The sequence below is a fragment of the Tiliqua scincoides genome, chromosome 1, assembly GCF_035046505.1.
Source record: "Tiliqua scincoides isolate rTilSci1 chromosome 1, rTilSci1.hap2, whole genome shotgun sequence".
NCBI classification, from domain to species: domain Eukaryota; kingdom Metazoa; phylum Chordata; class Lepidosauria; order Squamata; family Scincidae; genus Tiliqua; species Tiliqua scincoides.
The window spans coordinates 282,233,881-282,252,533 of NC_089821.1; the positions used below are offsets into that span (position 1 = coordinate 282,233,881).

General features: G+C 54.6%; 2 protein-coding genes across 2 annotated transcripts; one reads left to right on the forward strand and one right to left on the reverse strand.

Moving 5' to 3' along the window:
- Window positions 1-1,345: 1,345 nt before the first annotated feature.
- On the forward strand, window positions 1,346-1,765 carry UCN (urocortin). Its single transcript, XM_066623881.1, has one exon. The coding sequence runs from the start codon at window positions 1,346-1,348 to the stop codon at window positions 1,763-1,765; it is 420 nt and encodes a 139-aa protein (XP_066479978.1).
- A 7,400-nt stretch (window positions 1,766-9,165) lies between these two features.
- TRIM54 (tripartite motif containing 54) lies at window positions 9,166-18,362 on the reverse strand. Its single transcript, XM_066626790.1, has 8 exons — window positions 18,001-18,362; window positions 14,919-15,091; window positions 13,557-13,728; window positions 12,397-12,492; window positions 11,865-12,098; window positions 11,646-11,668; window positions 11,102-11,226; window positions 9,166-9,460 (listed from the first exon to the last, which is right to left on the reverse strand). The coding sequence occupies exons 1-8, from the start codon at window positions 18,166-18,168 to the stop codon at window positions 9,357-9,359; spliced, it is 1,095 nt and encodes a 364-aa protein (XP_066482887.1). The 5' UTR covers window positions 18,169-18,362; the 3' UTR covers window positions 9,166-9,356.
- Between the last annotated feature and the right edge of the window lie 291 nt (window positions 18,363-18,653).

The following is an 18,653-nucleotide window of genomic DNA, read 5'->3' on the forward strand; positions in this document are numbered from 1 at the left end:
CTGACAGCCCAATCCTATTCATGTCTACTCAAAAGTAAGTCCCATTAGAGTCAATGGTACCTACTCGCAGGAAAGTGTGGCTAGGATTGGGCTCTGATTCGGAAGAAGGCAGTTTCCTCTCTTGTCTGCCAACTGGCGGCTCATCGCAGCCCCTGACTGAGCGTCCCAGCTGTGCCCAAGGCCCGGAAACGCGAAGTCCTGAGAACTCCTAGGGCAGCCCTCACGTCTGAAACTTCGTGGCACCTGAAGCAGAAACCCACCACGCCCTCCTCCTCATCGTGGAGAAGGAGAGATGGGGTGAGGGAGCTGTCCGGAGACCCCTCTTCAAGCTCCACAACTGCTCTGAAGAGAGGCCGGATGCAGCGACTCCGAGCTAGAAGTTTCAGGCGTCCGGCAAAGGCCGAATAGGAGCAAATACCACCACCACCACCCCACACACACCCCAAATACTGCCTTGCTGAGCGCCTCTATCCAGTCCAGAAGGGGAATGAATTCAGGGGGAGGTGCGGTTCGTCCTATGAGACCCCAGACCTGTTCCCAGGGAGCCCAGGCTCGCCCCCCTCCACTATCTCCCCGCTTGCTAGCGCTTTCCGGAGCATGCAGCGCCCGTTCCCCGTCCATGAGTCTCCTCAAGGCTATACCGGCGGTGCGTCCAACTTCAGCACCGCGGACAGCGGCCCACCGCCCGAAGAAGCTGCGGGAGGGGGTGGGGAGGAGGGAAAGTGGAGGGAGGGGGCCACTGGGGCTCCGCCGGGCGTTCACGCAGCCTGGGGGGTGAGGACCGCTGACCCCCATAGGCACGGCTCTGCAAAGAGCGCCCAGGTCCCTCGCCAGCCCCCGGAGGGTCCTCGGGGGGCGCCGCCCGCTCCATCGGCAATCAGTCCATGTCCCGCACTGACGTCAATGGATCTCCCGGCCTGGCTCTATATAAAGATCCCGCCAGCGGCTCCGCGCACCTCCTTCCAAGACCCGGCAAGGACGTTTCGTGGTGAGTTCTTCCCACTGTCGCAGGGTTGAGGCGGGGAAGGACCAGGGAGGGTCGGCCGAGCAGGGCTCTCCTTCCCCGACGGAATCCTGCGTCGCCCCCTGCTGGATTCAGGGTCCAGAAACTGCAGAGAGAGGGAAGGGGGGGCGGAGTCCCCGGGCCAGGGAGCCCCCACTGCAGGTAACTTGGGGGGCACTGAAAGGGAATAGGACTTGGTTCCACAGCTCAGCAACTGCCCAGCCCGCAGAGGAAAGGAGCGGGCGGATCTCCTGGCTTCCCTACCTCAAGTGGGACCGTCGGGGCGGCCAAGCCCGTCCCTTGCTCCGTCCTACTCACCGTCTTTCTGTCCCTAGGCCCAGCATGAGGCGGGTGCCGCTGCACACCCTGGTGGCCTTGCTCCTGCTGGTCTCCCAGGCGCCCCCAGGAGCCAGTCCAGCTGAGGACTTCGACAGCAGCGCAGAGAGGGGCTTAAGCCTGCGGCTGCGGCTACTACTGCTGGGGGAGGGCCCCGCCGCCCGGTGGCCCCTCCCGCCCCCTCTGCCTGCTCCTGGGCCCGACGTGAGAGCTCCGCTAGTGCGCTTCCTGCACCAGACGGGTCCGACGTGGGAGCTGCGCCACCGCCTGGCCGAGCTGGGCCAGCGCCTGAAGCGCCACGACCCGCCGCTCTCCATCGACCTCACCTTCTACCTCCTCCGCCAGATGATGGAGATCTCCCGGGCGCAGAGCCAGCAAGCCCAGGCCGAGCAGAACCGCCTCCTCTTCGACTCGGTGGGCAAGTGAAGCCGGCCGGACAGGGAAGCAGGCGGGCAGCCCCTCCAGTCTGCGAGACCTCCAGGCAGCTAGGGCAGGTCCTGTCCAAGCCCTGCCTGCCCCAAGGAGACGCCTCGGACGCCGCAGGAGACGGAAGGAAACTCTCGTCATGTGTGAACTAGAACCTTCTGGAGGACGGGACAGGCGCTCCCCGCGCGCAAGGCTGGGCTGGGCTGTGAGGAGAGGAGCCCTGGGCCCCTCTCGCAATGGCGCACTGGATCGTCGAGCAGGGGCTGGGTGTGGGCGGCGGGACAGAGCCCTGAGCGGAGCTGTCGGGGGGAAGCCACCTCATGGGCGCCCCTGCCCCAGACCCCTCCAGACCAAGCGCAGCCCCGCTCTCCAGCAGGGCAGGACGGAAGGTGGGCGTCGAATGCAATAAACGTACTCTGAGCAACTCAGCCCTCGTCGGGGAGTGAGTGGTGAAGTCCGCAGGGAATTCCTCTCCTCGAACAAAATCGGGGAATCCTTTCCGGCTAGGAGCGGGGCGGGCGGGGTCGGGGGTTCCCCTGCCGTGCGCTTCTGGCTCAGTGGCTGGAGGCTGGCCTCGCTCTCACCTGGGGAGATCCCCTGAACTGGTGTACGACGTGACCGCTTCAGGGGCGAGTGCCGACTCTTCCGTCTATCTCACGGGGCGGGATGGGAACTGGTGGCCAGAAGTTCTGGTCAGGCAGGGGGGGCGCCGCTGAGAGCCGCCTTCGCCGCGGCCTCAGCACCAGGGACAGCGGCACGAGTCCTCCTCCCCACCCCGCCTGCTTTCAGACTTCCTCAGGCCCCTGGCTGGAGGAAGGCGGCACCCAGCGTCGGCTCTGGCCATTCCTCGCCCACCCCCAGTGCCCCCCCGCTTGCCGGGCTGGGGAAGGTTCCACCTCCGGCCTCAGACCCCGCGCGATTTCTCCGGGGGGGGGGCGGGATGGACGCTTTGCCAGTGGGTGCTCCTCTCCCAGGGAGTGGAAGGCGCGGCACGGTGTGGGGGGAGGCATTGATCATACAGGGGCGCGGCTGGGAAAGGGAAGGGGCAACATTTCTCCGCGGGAAGAGGCTGCGGCTGCTGCTTAGGAGCTTGGCTGCAATCCTATCTACACTTTCCTGGGAGCCAGCCGCATTGAATCCAGTGGAATTTACTTCTGAGTAGACAGGCATAGGATTGGGCTCCAAGGCTGTAATCCAATCCACACTTTCCTGGGAGTAAGCCCATTGACTATAATGGGGCTTACTTGTGAGTAGACATCCCTAGGATTGCAGCCTGACATCGCAGTCCCGGCTTGGCTGGAGCAGCATTTCCCGAGCAGTGCTCAAGCGTCTCCTGGCCTCTCTGCAGGTCGGTAGGGGGAGGCAGCCAGCGGCGGGGCCTCTCTGCAGGTCGGGAGGGGTTGGCCAGGAAACTTCTGAAGGGGCTTGCCCCCTGGCAGTGCGAGTGCTGCTGCGGGGCGCAGCACCCTGCCCTGCCAGCCCCTCCATCCCTCGGATGAAGACGGAAGGAAGCAGCAAGCCGGCGGGTGCAGCGGAGCAGGGCAGCAGCAAAACTACACACACTCTCCCGGGAGGAAGATCTATGGGACGCAGTGGGACTTAATTCCGAGCAGACACGTATAGGCTGTGCCCTGGGGCGCCCCTGCTCACTGCACTCGGGCTCAGGGCTCTCGGGTCACCTGGAGTGGGAGAAAGACGAGAAAACAGAGCCTTCCAGCAGGCGGGAGGGAGCAGCGAGCGTAGAGGGGGTGGCCGCGGCACCAGGCTGCCTCCCAAGTGTGGAGCCCGGGCAGTTGATCCCCGCGGTCCCCCCTCAGCGACGCCACTGATCTATCACTTTATCAGGTCCACTTTCAGTCTCCTGTCATCTGAGCCGTCAAGTGGTAGCCGGTTCCACAGATGAACTCTGCGCCTTGCAAGGACTTTGCTGTGTGCAAAGCCTCTCCGTGCTGCAGGGTCTGCTCGGAAGCCGGTTCATGGGGTCCGTGTCACGGATGGGAAACTCAACCCAGGCCTGCCCAGCGGACATACACCTGGGTGATGCTCAGCCAAGAGCTGGCAGGCGGGTGGAGGAGGGGGCGGTCCCTGTGCCACAGTGGGGCAGGCAGGCAAAACGGGGGCGGCGGACTCCCGGGGTCCTCGCTCCTGGCATTTATTGCCTGGGGGGGGCAGTGGCTACTTCCTGAGACACATCCAAGTCTCCAGGCTCTTGCCTACTGTCAGCCGGCGTCATACTCCTGCAGATCTCGCGCTGCCTGGCGGCCACCAGGGGTCGCACTCCTGTTTCCTCTGCCTGCCCAGGCAGCCCGGTGGGAGCGAGGCAGTGTCAGCTGCCAGCGGGAGGCCAACTCCCGAGCTCAGGAGGCTGAACCTCATCCGCTGGGCCGCACTCACGTCCTCCAGCCTCTGCGGCACTCCTCTTTACCTGTCGGGGAGGGCGGGGCCTCCTTCCTGCAATGGGCTCTGCGCGTGCAAATGAGGGCGCTGCCTGCTGGCAGCCACCCCTGCATCCTAGCTGCTGCGATCGCATCCCTCTGGCTGGGCATCCCCAGGACGACCACTGGCTGGGCAGAAAGTGAAGCGGTGTGGAGCTCCACGCTGTTGCCAGGAGAAGGGGGGGGATCTGGATTCTGGTCTGCTTGCATGTTGTGGAGTTGGTGCCATCATTAAGTGGCATGAGTAGCAGCTGTGCCACTCCAATAACTGTAGAACCAAGTTGCCCCCAACAGCCCTGGAAAGATGCCAGTAGCTGGGGGGAGGGGTGACTGGGCCAGAATCTCATCCAAATTGGGAAGGTTTGGGGTGCATTTTGGGATCCACCTGAAGCCAGGAGACTGTGCACAGCAGTGCGTGCAAGTGATCTGGAGCTGGGACAATTGTTACTAAGAATATTTACATGCTGCTTTTCAACGGAGGCATTCACAAAGTGGCTGACACAGAAATAAAGCAACAAATGCTTTCCTGTCCCCAAAGGGCTCACAATGGTTATTAAAACAAACAGAAGAAGCACCAGCAAACAGCTACTGGAAAAGATGTCATACTAGGGTGAAGAGGGACAGTTGCTCTCCCCCTGCTAAATGAAAGAGGCGGAGTGGCATAGCTAGAGGGGATCAAAATGCTAAGTTTTTCAGGTGTAAAACTGTAATGCCCCAGTAAAGTGGACCCTCCCCCTCACCTTTAGAGCCATTTGGGGCAGTGAGAGCAACAGGCAGGAGAGGCCTCCTGTTGCTGCTGCTGCCGCCGCTTGGAGAAAGGGGGGAGGCTTTACTTGAGCATTCATGGGCCTGAAAAACTTAGCATTTTGACCCCCCTCTAGCTACACAACTGAAGAGAAGCACCACTCCTGAAGTGCAAAATTTAAGCCATTTCTGCCCAAGGTTGCATATACACAACAGGGACCAAATGTGTACCCTTGTGGGCCGGGCAAAAATGGGTTAAACCCACCCTTGCCACCATTCTCTGCAGCCCCCACCTTGCTGGGAGCAAAGCCTCTGGGGAAGATCTGGGCCCAGTGCTCTCAGTAAAGTCTCCTTCTCAGTGCTCACTGTGAAGACCCCCACCCCCACCCCAGCCCTGGCCAAGAAGCATGAAACAGCAGAAAAAGGGAGAGCTGGTAAAGGTGGGGGGAGAGCTGGTAAAGTCTCGGGCTGGTATCTGGGCAACACCTACCACTTGAGGGAGCATCCCCCACTGCGGCTTTGGTTGCTACCCAGAAGGTTTCCTGTTCCATTCTAGTTGAGCTGAGCTTCCTCTGGTTAAGGGCCATGCCTGAGTGGAGCCAATGGGGGCAGTGCATGAGACTGAACCAGGTTCTGGTCCTTCCTTAACTCAAAGAACATAAGAAGAGCCCCGCTGGATCAGGCCAAGGCCCATCTAGTCCAGCTTCCTGTATCTCAGTGGCCCAACAAATGCTTCAGGGAGCATAAGGAACCTGAATAAGAAATAGAAAGCAGCATATCTCCGCACCACTACCCCCATAAGCCACAGGCAGTTCCTTCACCTTCACACAGGTCAATTTTTCCATCTAGAGAGAAACGGCTCTGGTACAGTGCTGTCGCTGCCCCCCACCCTGCCACAAGCTTGGTAGTGCTGAAGAAGGGCTCTCTGCTGCGGGGCTTGGCAAAACACACTTCACTTCCTTCTCTCTATAGAATAAAAACCAGAAGGGACGTCAGGCTTGGGAAGGGGAAAGACGGGCAGTGGGAGGCAAGGAGGCATTCTGCCAAAGAGTGCTGGGGGCTGGGAGGGAGCTGCTCAGGTAGGCGTGTCCAGAGCTGCTTCTCTCCCATGGTCTTGAGGGCTCAGTGCTGATCTGCTGGGAGACAAGAGGCTCACTCATAAATGAAGAACTGCCAAGGGTGAAGCATGGAAAGTTTGAGTTTAAAGGGGCCTTAGAGGTCATCTTGTCCAACCCTTTGCCCAGTGCAGGCAACTGCCATGGCCTCCTTGCCTAATGGGCCTCCAGTCTCTGCTTGAAAACCTCCAATGAGGGAGGGCCTACAACTACACAAGGCAGGCTGGGTCAGTGCTGGACAGCTCTTCTAGTCAGGAAAGCCTTCTCTCTTGCTTAATTCTGCTTCCATGCAGGTTTAACTTGCTGGTTCTGGTCCTCCCCTCAGGAATCCTCCCCTTCTTCTGTTAGACAGCCCTTCAGGCACTTGTGGGGCATGTGCATGCAAGCACAGTACACCTGTTACTCTGCCACCCCTCCAATGAATATACTGCATATGCAGAAGAAAACCAAATCCTGAACCCAGGTAGCCCAGCACTTACTGGAGATCCTGGTCCCTGTGCCGCCTGGGGCCAGGACCACAGAATATCACCCCCCAGAAAATGCCACCACCACCATTGTGTCTGGGGGATGTTGCAGAGGCCTTCAGCATCACTTCCAGTTTTTGCATGAAAACTGGAAGTGATGCTTAAAGGCCCCCCAGAGGCTTCTGTACAGGGCCAAGGAGGGTAGCAGAAGAGGGAGCCATTTTTTCTTAAAAGGGGGATAGAGGTGGCAGTGAGTGCCACTGCAAGGGGGGAGCGGATGGTGGCAGGCGCCGCCCCCTCCAGCATGCCACTTGGGGCATTTGCAACCCTTGCCCACTGCAGGTACACCACTGCCAGCACTACCTCCTCTGAGAGAAGACCATGTCTGGTGGGGACAGTGGGGGGTTGACTTTCTCAACTCTGCTCCCTGAAGGGCTTTAACTCAGGGTGCCACTGCCTGCCAGGGATTGAACCTGAGACCTTCTATACACAGAGCCCTGCACATATGCTCAACTAAGACCCTGCCACTGCTGGGACCCTCTTGGGTCTCACCCCTTGCAATGGACCAGTCCAGCCATCCAGAATGGCAGGCTTCTGCATTGCCAACCCCCTATGCTGGGTGGGAGACTGTTAGGTCCTGAAAAAGGAGACCACCCTGAAAATACTAGCCTTGGAACAGAGGAAACCACGCCCAGCACTTTGCTTTGTAGTGACAGCTTGTCTGCCTAGAGAGTTCAGGTCCAGAGGAAACAGGAATTTGGAGGGACCAAATGCAGTGAGAGCAACTCCCTGCCACTGGTCCGTCAGCACAGCCAGAGCCTCTTCTACCTTTCTGTTGGGCTAGCATTTGCCCCTTACAGTGCTAGCATACCTGGCCCTTATTCTTTGAACTAGCACCCAGAAAACTTCTATTCAGGGTTCTACCTTGTCTTTGGTTATTTTTGTTTTGTTTCGTCTGGGAAGGCTCACATTCAATGCTCTTCTGAAAGCAGTGGACTAACACGTGCAGCTTCTCTCATGTCTTATAGACAAGAGCCCCCCTTATGGATCTTCCTCCTTTTTTGTTAGTCACATTATGCCACCCCTTTTGTTCTTTTTCTTTCCACTTCTCGTTTTATTATACCCTCACACTATAAGAAAGGACAATACAGATTCTGATACCAAACAAACCTTTCTACCAGCTTCATAGGCCAACTTCAAGAAATACCAGTGTGCAAGATAAACCCTTTTCCCAGAACTTCTACAGACAAAATAGACAACAAAGACACTGCATCTCTGCCATACAGACTATGTTCCCAAAGGACTCTGGTCAAGCCTCAAACTCTTGTGTATATGATCCCCCTCCCACCAAACATCCTGGGAGAAGAAGATAATCTCACTTTGTGTATCCATTGAATGTAATGACAATCTTTTCAGGGTACTTAACCTATGGAAGCCTCACTTCAAGATTCTAAACACCCCCGGCACAACTGCTTGGTGATCTGTATTTTAGCAGACACTGCTAAACCTTTGATGCAGCCCTGTTTTCAAGATCCTGATTAGGAAGACTTCGCTTGAGATCTAATTACTCCCCAAGCCCTCATCACCCAGAATCAGCCTACCCCCATTCAGTATGTAGCAGCAACTCCACAAATTCTTTAATAAGCGATTTTGACCAGATTTTGCCACAGCAAGTTGTCGCTTTATGAGGGACACTCCCAGGTATTGTGTCAAGACAGGGCAGTGGGTCGCTAGGTAGATGTGGGAGTGTGAACCACACCATCAGGGGTGACACCAAAGTGACTTGCCCAGTTCCATCCACTTCCACGGAGCTCAGCCATGTGATTTCCATTGTGCCACACCTACATGTTCTGATAAGCTTGGTGCAGAGTGCATGGCATAGGATTGCACAGTGCTGCCTGGCTGCAACACAAGGTATCTGCAAGGGAAGGCTTGGGTGCTCCCCCCCTTTTAAACACACCTCAGCTGAACTGAAGCGGAGCATGCAGCCTGCCCAGGGCATGTGTTGAGTTGGAACTTGGTAGCTGCAGACAGCCAAGAGAGGAGAAAGAGGCAGTGATCTGAGCAGACGCAGTGCATGGGAGGAGGACTATGGGGTGACACCATGAGTTACCAAACTGGGTGATATCAACCCTCGTGACACCACTGGGACAGGGTGCCCACATACTACTCAAAGGAGCTCCGGCTACCTTCAAGGCAATCCTCTTCAGGAACATGGCTAGATAGTTTGAAAGTGTTCACCTGTCTCAGCCATTCCTCTTCACTGTCTCCCCCCCCCCCCACTTGTGGTGGAAGAGCAGGGCGTCCTGGAATCCTTTCCTAAAACTTGTCCTCCCTTCCTTTCCCTTAAAACACCAAATATACTTTCGCTACACTGTACTCATCATGACAGGACACTCTGGTTAGGACATAATGTTTTTGTTGCTGTTCAGTCATGTCCGACACTTCGTGACCCCATGGACCACAGCACGCCAGGCATCCCTGTCTACCACTAACTTCAGGAGTTTGTCCAAATTCATGTTCATTGCCTCTGTGACACTATCCAACCGTCTCATCCTCTGCCATCTCCTTCTCCTTTTGCCTTCAGTTTTTCCCAGCATCAGGGTCTTTTCTAAAAAGCATAACAGTTCTCTAATAATTCCTCTCGTGTGAAATGGGTATTTATTTTGTATTCGTTCTTAATAAAACTACAGTCTTTAATTGGAAGCTATTTCTCTCAGTCTCTTCTTTGAGGGAAGGGGGATTCTTTGCATTACGCTGATGCGTAATGCAGCCCCAGGCCAGAGCCACTCCCTTGTCCAGCACTTCTGGCTCCGACTCACCTTCAGCTGCCTCAGGGGTTTCTGGTTTCTGAGCCCTCCAGATGCTCTTCCTCTCCTGTGGCATCAGCACCTTCTGGACCAAGTCCTTCCAGCTCAGCATCCTCCCCAGCAATATCTGAGGAGGAAAACCCACCAGCTGAGTGAAGGACCACCTTTCGCTTCAATCTACTGCCAACTACTGAATCTATTTCACTGATTAGTGGAGCACCCGCCTTACCTGCAGAAGGCCCCAGGTTCAACTCCCAGTGTTCAAGTGCTGGGAAACATCTCAGCCTGACACCGCAGGCTAGAGGGACACTGTCGTGACACTGGGACAGACGGGCCAAGGAACTGATGCAGTGTAGAATCGCAGAGATGGAGGCAAAGTTGCAGGCCTGTGGCTAGCTGCAGGAAATCCAGAGCTAGAGCATCCTCAACAGACAGGTGGCTCTGCTGGAAGACCTCTAGCATGCAGAGAGGGAAATTCCTTCTCCCCATCCTGCACTGGTGACTGGTTCCATCATCGCATCTCTTGCCTGGTCACTCACTGCCAATGCAGTGCCCAGCAGTGGAGGATGGGGCCATAGCTGAGCAGTAGAACCACCTGCTTTATATGCAGGTGGTTCCCAACTTAAATCCTGGCAGCATCACCAGACAGGGTTAGGAAAGCCCCTTCTCTGCTCCCTCTGGAGATCCACTGCCAGTGAGGACCAGACTGTGCCTCATGGACCCATCATGGTCTGCTTCTGTAGAAAGGCAGCTACCTCTGTTCCAGTGTACATGTAAAGGTAGGACCCTCTCCCTCTACTGCTGCATAGCAGATTTACTTACTTATACTGAACTGTGTTTGCCATTTTGTTGCCAGGCACCCAGTTTTTTGTAGTCTACCTGGATCTTGACCATACTGACTAATTTGGCACCACCCAGAAACTTGGCTCACTCCCAACAACTGTTCCCTCTACCTTATTCTCTAGGTTGCACAAAGCCATGTGGTGGCTGCACAGCACAGCTGTTGGCATCCAGAGTGCTGGCGATGACATCATCATCGCTGGGCTCTGCAGTCATGGAGTTGCAGGCAGTGCATGGGGCTGCACAGAGAAGGTTGTTCCTAGTGCCAGATAATTAATGAACAAATTAATTAGCACCAGCCCCGAGACATCCTCTTAAAGGACTCACTTTGTATTTCCTGTGCACACACCCTTGAGAAGGAAAAGAAAGGTAAAGCAGCCACACAACCCTGTTCCAATGTCATCCCCTGGACCCTCAGGATGTGGCAGGGTGTCCCCCGCCATGCAGAGCTGGCCTCCAGCTTCTCACTCCCTTTCGCCCATGAGCCAGAATTCTCTTCTTTCCTATTTGCATTGAAGGCCTTCCTTGGATCTCACTCACTCACACTCACCCTCCCCAAATTATTGTACTAACCTTGTCCTTTTACTGTTCAAGTTGCCAATTGGATTGTCTGTTTTCTTCCTCCTACTGCCCTCCCCCATTCATTTTGGGAACTGGGAGGCCAGGATAGAGTGGAAGCTAACCAGGGTTACCAACTTTAACTGAAGCTATTCCTGGAGATTTTTCCCCAACATGATGTGATGGCATGTTGCCCCATTAAAACCTTCAGCTTTCAGTAGCTGCCTGGAGACTGATGCTAATTTCAGGCAACTCTAGGTTGCTCCTGGTCATAGCAGTCACATCTGTCCCTGAGAAACAGGTCTGTGTGCCCAAGCCTGGGATCTCCCAGCCATATCCTGACCTGCTCTATCACCATCTCTAGCCTCACCTGTCTGGAATTCGATGGTTCTCAGCATTTCAGCCACATGGTCCACATTGACAGAGAAGCGGTCCATGTTTTCATAGCCAGGCTCTGGACGGCTGCTCATGGACACCTTGGACATGTCTGTGATCCTGTTGGGTGAATGGAGAAACAGTCCATTATCTCTGCAGGTGCTCCTTAGTGGGAGACCTGGGGAGGGATCAGCTGGAGGGGTTGTGCCTCCCTTTCCAAAGCAGGAAGGCATGAGCCAATCTCTGCCATATGGGTCAGTCTGCCCTTATCCCCTTCCAGTGAGGAAGGGCTTCAGGAAGGAGCCAAAGAGTTCTTCAAGGCCTTCTCCCCTTTGAAGGTCAGGGCTTGATCTAGACCTGCCTGCCACCAAAGACCCCCAAGCTCTGGGGACTAAAATGCCATCAGTGCTGACTGCAGTGCTCAGCAGGAGTCCTGTCTGCACTGGTCTGGGGTGGGAGTACAGTGGAGGGTTCCTAAAAAAGAAGCTGTCAGTTGTCTGTAGGTAACCCCACTCCTCGCTTCCCCTCCTGCTACTCACTTTTTAATCAGCTCCTTTGATTGCTGTGGGAAAAGAAGGAGAGGGGTCTCAGTCTTGGCGTCAACACGGCAGATGGCAAGTCTTTGCAGCTCTGCTCCCCTGCAAGCCCCAACTCCCCTCAGCTGCACTGCCCCTGACAAGATTTGGTGCACTCCCATTTCCCCTCACTCCCCCACACATGCACAGACCAGCTCCAGGTGGGCCTGGGCCCCACCACACCTGCAGGTAAACAGCCATCTGGGGCTCCTCCATGGATTGGATGGCCGACTCAACCAGCTTAGAGGAGACCTCGAGGTGGTCCCCATACTGACGGATGAGCCCTCGCACCCGCTGGACCTTCTCCTCCTGCTCCCGCCCGATCTCCTGCAGCAGCTCCTTCTTGCGCTCCTCCAGGGTGCTGTACAATGAGTCAAAGCGCAGGCAGAGGTGTTGCTTCTGCCGGCGCCCATTATCCTGCAGGGGAAGCAGAAGCATTGCCTGGCATCAGTGGGGCCTCAAGTGTATGTGGTGCCAGCTGAGCTGCCATGTCTTTTTAGCCCACATGAAGATGATTTCAGAGGGATTCTGCAGGCTGCTCCATTCTGTTCTTTTGCCTTCTTAATTCTGTATGACCCCCAAGAAGAATTGCCGGAAGGGGGGCTTAGAACACTTTGCAACCAACTATCCAAGCAAGTCAGTGGGTATTGCAAATGCCACAGAGGCCCCGCTGGGAGAGCGGAGGGCAAACAGCCACTAGCCCAGTCCTACTCACCTCAATGGTTTTGCAGATCTCCTCCATCTGGGTGATGATTGCCTGGATACGGTCATTCCCAGCCACTAGCATGGCAATGCCATCACTCAGCTCCCCCTGCAGAGATGGGGGGGGGGAGAGTTCAAGTCTTTGTCTCAGGGTCTGTTTTCCACTCACAAGCAATCAGGTGGAGGAAAGGATGTCTTTCCCTTATCTATTTGATTTATATTCCACCTTTCTCCCCAAAGGGCACCCAAGGCGGGTGTGTGATCTGCCTTGCTGTGCGATCACTGCCAGCCTGACCTGGCTAGGGTTCTAGCTGGAGGGGGTGGCCATAGCACCAAACCTAAGCCTCTTTTCAGAGATCAAACAGGTCAGGGTTAGGACAGACAAAAGAAAATATTTCTTTACTCAGCGCGTGGTTGGTCTGTGGAACTCCTCGCCGCAGGATGTGGTGATGGCATCTGGCCTGGATGCCTTTAAAAGGGGATTGGACAAGTTTCTGGAGGAAAAATCCATTACGGGTTACAAGCCATGATGTATATGTGCAACCTCCTGATTTTAGAAATGGGCTGTGTCAGAATGCCAGATGCAAGGGAGGGCACCAGGATGCAGGTCTCTTGCTGTCTTGTGTGCTCCCTGGGACATTTGGTGGGCCACTGTGAGATACAGGAAGCTGGACTAGATGGGCCTACGGCCTGATTCAGCGGGGCTCTTCTTATGTCAGGTGTCTTGGGATGGGGCAGAGGCAGATCAGACAAGAAGTCATGGCCTGAGGTTGAAGTTCAGCATGGGGGTGGGGGGAGAAATTAAGGATACAAAATTTTCATCTTCATGCCCGGCTGCACCCCTGATTTCTTGACAGGAGGTCCTGTGTAGACTGCAGTAGGTTGGACCACCAAGTTCTGCTTCTTAAGGATACGATTCCCACATTGCTATTTTCCCTCTCCTCCACCTCTTACATCCTGATAGAGCTACTCACAGTTGTGGGCAGCACTTCACTCCCAGCCCTCTTTCCCCTCCAGAAACTGGCCCTGGTCAGTATTCAGCCTTGACCGCCATCAAGAGGCATTGTCATCACCAAGAATAGTTTCTCATTTGGGTCCACAAGGCAGGGGGCAGAGAGTGGGGGGCAAGTGGGGGGCTACAAGAAGAGGCAGGGGCTCTTCTCTTCTCCATACCTTCTGGCGCTTGTAGATGTTGGTCAGGGGGGCCACTTCGCAATCCTTGTGGGCTCCAAAGACTTTGCACATGGAACAGGTTGGGGTCTCACAAGTCAGGCAGTAGATGTTGATCTTCTCATCCTCATGCTCTTCACACATCAACTGCTGCTCTGCCTTGGCATGGAGAGGTCTGAAGAAACAGTATGAAGAAGGCAAGAGGAGGGACTTACTGGCTCTCCAGAACAAGAAGGGCATCAGAGGTTGGCACTGGCCAAGAGCCCCACCCAGCAGAAGGTCCACCCAAACCCTCAGTACCATTTAAAGTGCCCAGGGTACCATCCACAGGGGGTCCGGTGGAGGGATTTGCCCAGGGCCCCCAGCAACTTGGTGCCAGCCAAGACCTCTTCTTCCACTGTGGGAAGAAGCAGGAGACTGGGCAGGAAACCCTCAGGCCTGACCCAGCAGGCAAGCTCTTGTCATGGGCTTATTAGTCTGGAACGTTTTCAGCAAAAAAGGTTGCAAGGCCACATGAATGATGCCAGATGATGGCTGGCCCTAAAAGGGCACACCACTGTAAAAGAAATATTGCAAGAGACACACTAGCAGGCGCTGGCTGGGGTGAAAAGCAGGGCCACCACTTCAAAAGCCCTCTCAGCCCAGGCGATATGGCAGGTTGGGAACTGACAATCCCCCTCTCTGCAGCAATGCATAAATACAAGCAATGTGAAATACTGGGGTGCATTGTTAGTTAGGCCCCCTCCTGCAATGAAAATGGCTTCATTCAAATGAGGACATCACTGAGCCTCAGTCTCTGATGTGGCACAGAGGAGATGGCTAGATAGGGCTAGTGAAGAAGGCTCTGCCTTGCTCTTGCCAGCACCTGAGTAGACCTCATGCTATTCCATGACAAAGGAAGGCTTGAGGCTGCACAGAAATGGCACAGTGGGCCATGTTCACCTCTGGTAGCTAGAGAAGGCAGGGAAGGGATTTCCAGATGCAGGGGAGGGCACCAGGACGCAGGTTATGTCTGTTGTCTTGTGCTCCCTGAAGCATTTGGTGGGCCACTGTGAGATACAGGAAGCTGTACTAGATGGGCCTTTGGCCTGATCCAGCGGGGCTCTTCTTATGTAGGGGAGAGGAAGGATGGTGAAGGGTGGGAGTGAAGTATCAAGCAGCAGAATGGAGTGTAGGAAGCTCAGCAATGAATTTGTGGGTGAGGTGGGCCTTGGGGGAGGAAAGGGGGCAGGCTCAAGATGGGAAGGTTGCAATTCAAAGGCAGTCTCAGGATGCAGGCACATTTGCCATGGGATCCCCTCCCATTCTCTGAGAGGTCTCCCACACCATTGTACGGCCTTCTCTTATCCCAATCCCACTGCTTACCGAGAGGATTCCTGCTTGTAGATGTCAATAATATTTTCCACCAGAAGGTTGCGCTGCAGGCCATACACACCGTGGCGGTCCAGCACCACTTCATGCCGGCAGGATGGGCACCGGAACCGGCCTCCAGAGGCCACTGAAGTGGACCCTCTTGATTGCCACAGAGGATTGGAGGCCTAGGAAATAGGTGGGGGGGGTATATCACTAGGGCAGGACTGCCAGTACTGAAGGCCCAACCCACTGCCAGCTGGGGCTGAAGGGAAGTTCCATTCCTTCCTTGGCCTCCATGCAGAAAAAGACCTGGCTGGGCTACCAAGCTGCTCCAAGACATGCCAAACCACTTTGCTTGCCCACCTGCCAGCAGCCTTGCTGGTCCCCTGCTCTCTCCAACCCAGTGAGGACCATCTTGTTGCTACTGGAGCTTGGCTGCCTAGGCCAGGTGTTTACCTGTCCTGATCTCTTTACACAATGGACTTTCAAAATGAGTTTCACAGTAAACAGAGAACATCAGGCTAAAAAGTATCACACCAAATATGTTGCACAAGAGACAGTGAGCCAAACTGACCAGAGAGACCCCAACAATGCAGCCAGACCCCAGAGGCTTTTCTAAAGGGAGGACAGTTCTTACATGCCTTTTTAATACTGGGAGAGAATCAGCCAGACCAGCTTGCTGGAAGGGGGAGTGCTACAGAATAGGTGCCAGGGTGAAGAAAGCCCCCACTGACAGGCTCCCCTGAGATGAGGAACACACCATATTGCTTCCCAAGAGAACTAAAGGCACAAGGGGGCTTAAGTGGAAGGAGGACCCTTCCCATCGTAGGGAAAAAATTCCCCCATCAGTACCCTAAGCATGTCATGAGTTCTTAAGGGTGAGTTGTTTTGCAGAACAGAAGTGTGACCCAGAGGCCTGCTCAGGTTTCGGATTGACTTCTTGACTGAATCTGCACAAAGCTGACACAGAGTGGCTTCTTCTTGAGCGATAGGACCACTATGACATTGGCCTCAGATCATGAGGCCAGGCAGCAGAAGACACAGTCCCCAGGCACCCAGAGAAAACCAGACATAGTTGTGACTTTGGAAGTGTCACTGGAAGCAAAGGGGAATGCCATGCTGGCCAAGGTGGATCATGTGTTGTGACTGCTTCACATAGCCACAGACTGAATCTGTAGATTCTGAATGTGGAGAAGAGGATACAGTCAAATGAAGGGGGTGTGAAGTTTTAGCACAGAGTATAAATAATGTATATTCTGAGAAAGGAAGCAGAATTTCCTCCCATTTTCTGGTACAGTGTTCAATTTTTGCCCCCCTCAGTTTTACGCCTGGTATGTCTGAAGTCAGGGAAACGAGTCTGTTTTCCATTTTCATAAATAAAAGACTAGAACTCAATTGTTAGGTTTAGTTCTCTGTCATTATGACAATCAAATTGCAGTTGTTTTACTCTGAAAGGTAAAATGAAGAAAGTGTCCTCTAGGTTGGATGCAAATGGGGAAGAAAATCCACAATGGCACAAGGATCTTGGCACACTGGAGCAGACTGCCATGTGACAGGGCCTTGTGGAGTTTTAAATTCTGGAAATGTTATCAGCCATTCTGAACAAGCAGTCAAGTTTAAGTTTTAAGGTTTTTATTGTGTTTTATTGTTTTTAATGTCTTTTATATATGTATATTTTATGTTTTTAATTTGTTCTTAATTGTGAGCCGTCTTGAATGTTCTTAATTGAATAGAAAGGCGGGATATAAATCTCTAAAATAAATAAATGAGTCTCTTTTCATAGGCTGCAATCCTAGCCACACTTCTCTGGGAACAAGCCCTTTTGACAATAATGTGACTTATTTCTGAGTAGACATGCATTGGATTGTGCTGTTAGATGCTTTCCTTTTCCAGTTCTTGTCTTGACTGGTTTCCTCTGTCTCTCAAAGGGACTGGGGCCACACACACCAAGCTTGCACTTTTTGGCAGGGAGGGGATGGCTGTTTCCTGGGGCTGGCTGATGGCCTTTGTCCCAAATCTTAGGCTTGGATGGAGGTTCCACCACTGAAAGGCATGCCTTGGGGGGGGGGGGAGAAATCAGATGGCTGCAGACATTGGGCAGGGGACGCCAGACCAGATCTTCAGCCACAGGTCCCCAACCAGGACATCTTGCAAGCCTCTCTTTCAGAGTTGCGTTGCCCACCCACTCCTAGAGGCACAAGCCAGCCAGCCAGCCACTGGGGCAAGGGTTGTACCCCAAACTACCTTGCTCCTTCCCATGCGGCCAGGCCTCTTGCTGGACACCCCTCCTTCAAGAGAACAGGCTGTGCTATGGCCCTCCCCCCTCTGGCTCACAGTATTCCCAGTCTTTGCCAGCCCCCCCCCCCCCAATTCATGCCCACTGGAAGAGAGCAACCAATTCTGGCAGCTCCAGGATAATGCGGTGTTGTTTTCAACACCAGGGGAACGTTGATAGGGCTCCCAAGCAAGTGCAGAGTGCATTTCTGTTGGCACTAAGTAACTACAGAGAATCTCTTTGTATCAAGGCAACAACTTCCAGAGCCCCAGTCCCTCTTGCTAGAGATTAAGTCCTGGCAAAAACCTGACAATGCTCCTGTCTGGGGTTCAGTTACTTTGGGAGGATGCCTCAAGGCTGGGCTATATCTGGTCACCCGAAGTAGGCCTCCAACAGCAAGCTTCCAACAGCCATGCTGGAAATGGACCCCAAAGCCTCAGCACCCTGAGACCTCATTGCAGGACTGTTTGAGCCACTGATTTTGCAGCACCGTCAGCCTGGAGCCCCATCTTGTCAATTGGTTCTGACTTCAAACCCAAAAGCCTTGGGCTCAACTCTCAGCCTCTTCCCAAATGCCGCAAGGCCCACACACTTATGTTCAAAACCACCCCACTCCCAGGCACCTCTTGCCTCCATCCTTGCTTATTATCAACTGTAAGATGTTTGGGGCAGGGCAGTTCTCTCTCTCTCTCTCCTTGATGCCAGATTATTCTGCCAGAGTAGTACAGATAAAGTAGAAGTCTCAGGACTTGCCCCCCAACCACATACACAAGATTTAAGAGGCAGACCCGACACTGCCCTTTGCGCCTCCTTGCTCACCTGGAAGATGTCACTGGCACACTTCCGGCAGAGGTTGTGCTGGCAGGGGAGGATCACCACCGGTTTGGTGAACATCTCCAGACAGATGGGACAGATCAGCTGCTTCTCCAGGGTGTCCATGCTCTGTGAGGTTCCCAGCATCGGCTTGAAGCCCACTGCAAAGTTCATTCCCGCGGCACCAGTTCTGGTCCCCCACGTACACCAGTGGGCAGATGGCCTTGTCTTCGTCTCAATTGCCTGCCTGCCTTGAGCCCTCTCCAATGGCTTCCTTCCGACAGTCCTCACACCTGTAGGATCTCTCTCCCACTGGCTGCCTACAGCTTGGGCTGTTCTGGACCATCCACCCCTGCCCTGGGCCCACAAGGCTATTTTTAGGAGTAGGCCTGGGTCACATGACCCCATGGAATCTCAGCTTCCATTTTTGTCCCAGCAGGGGGAAGGGGCAGGTTAGCAGCTGCCAGCAACATCGGGTGACGCTTAGTCACTATTCCCCAACAGGGTGATGACACTTTCTGATGATGGCCTGCGGGGGGGGGGGGGGAATTGGCCAGTGGGGTGTCCCACGCAGCAAGAGCATGTGGGTCCTCGAGGCCTTAAACCACAGATCTGTCCCTGTTTTTCCTCATCCTGAATCAGAAACACCAAGACTGCAT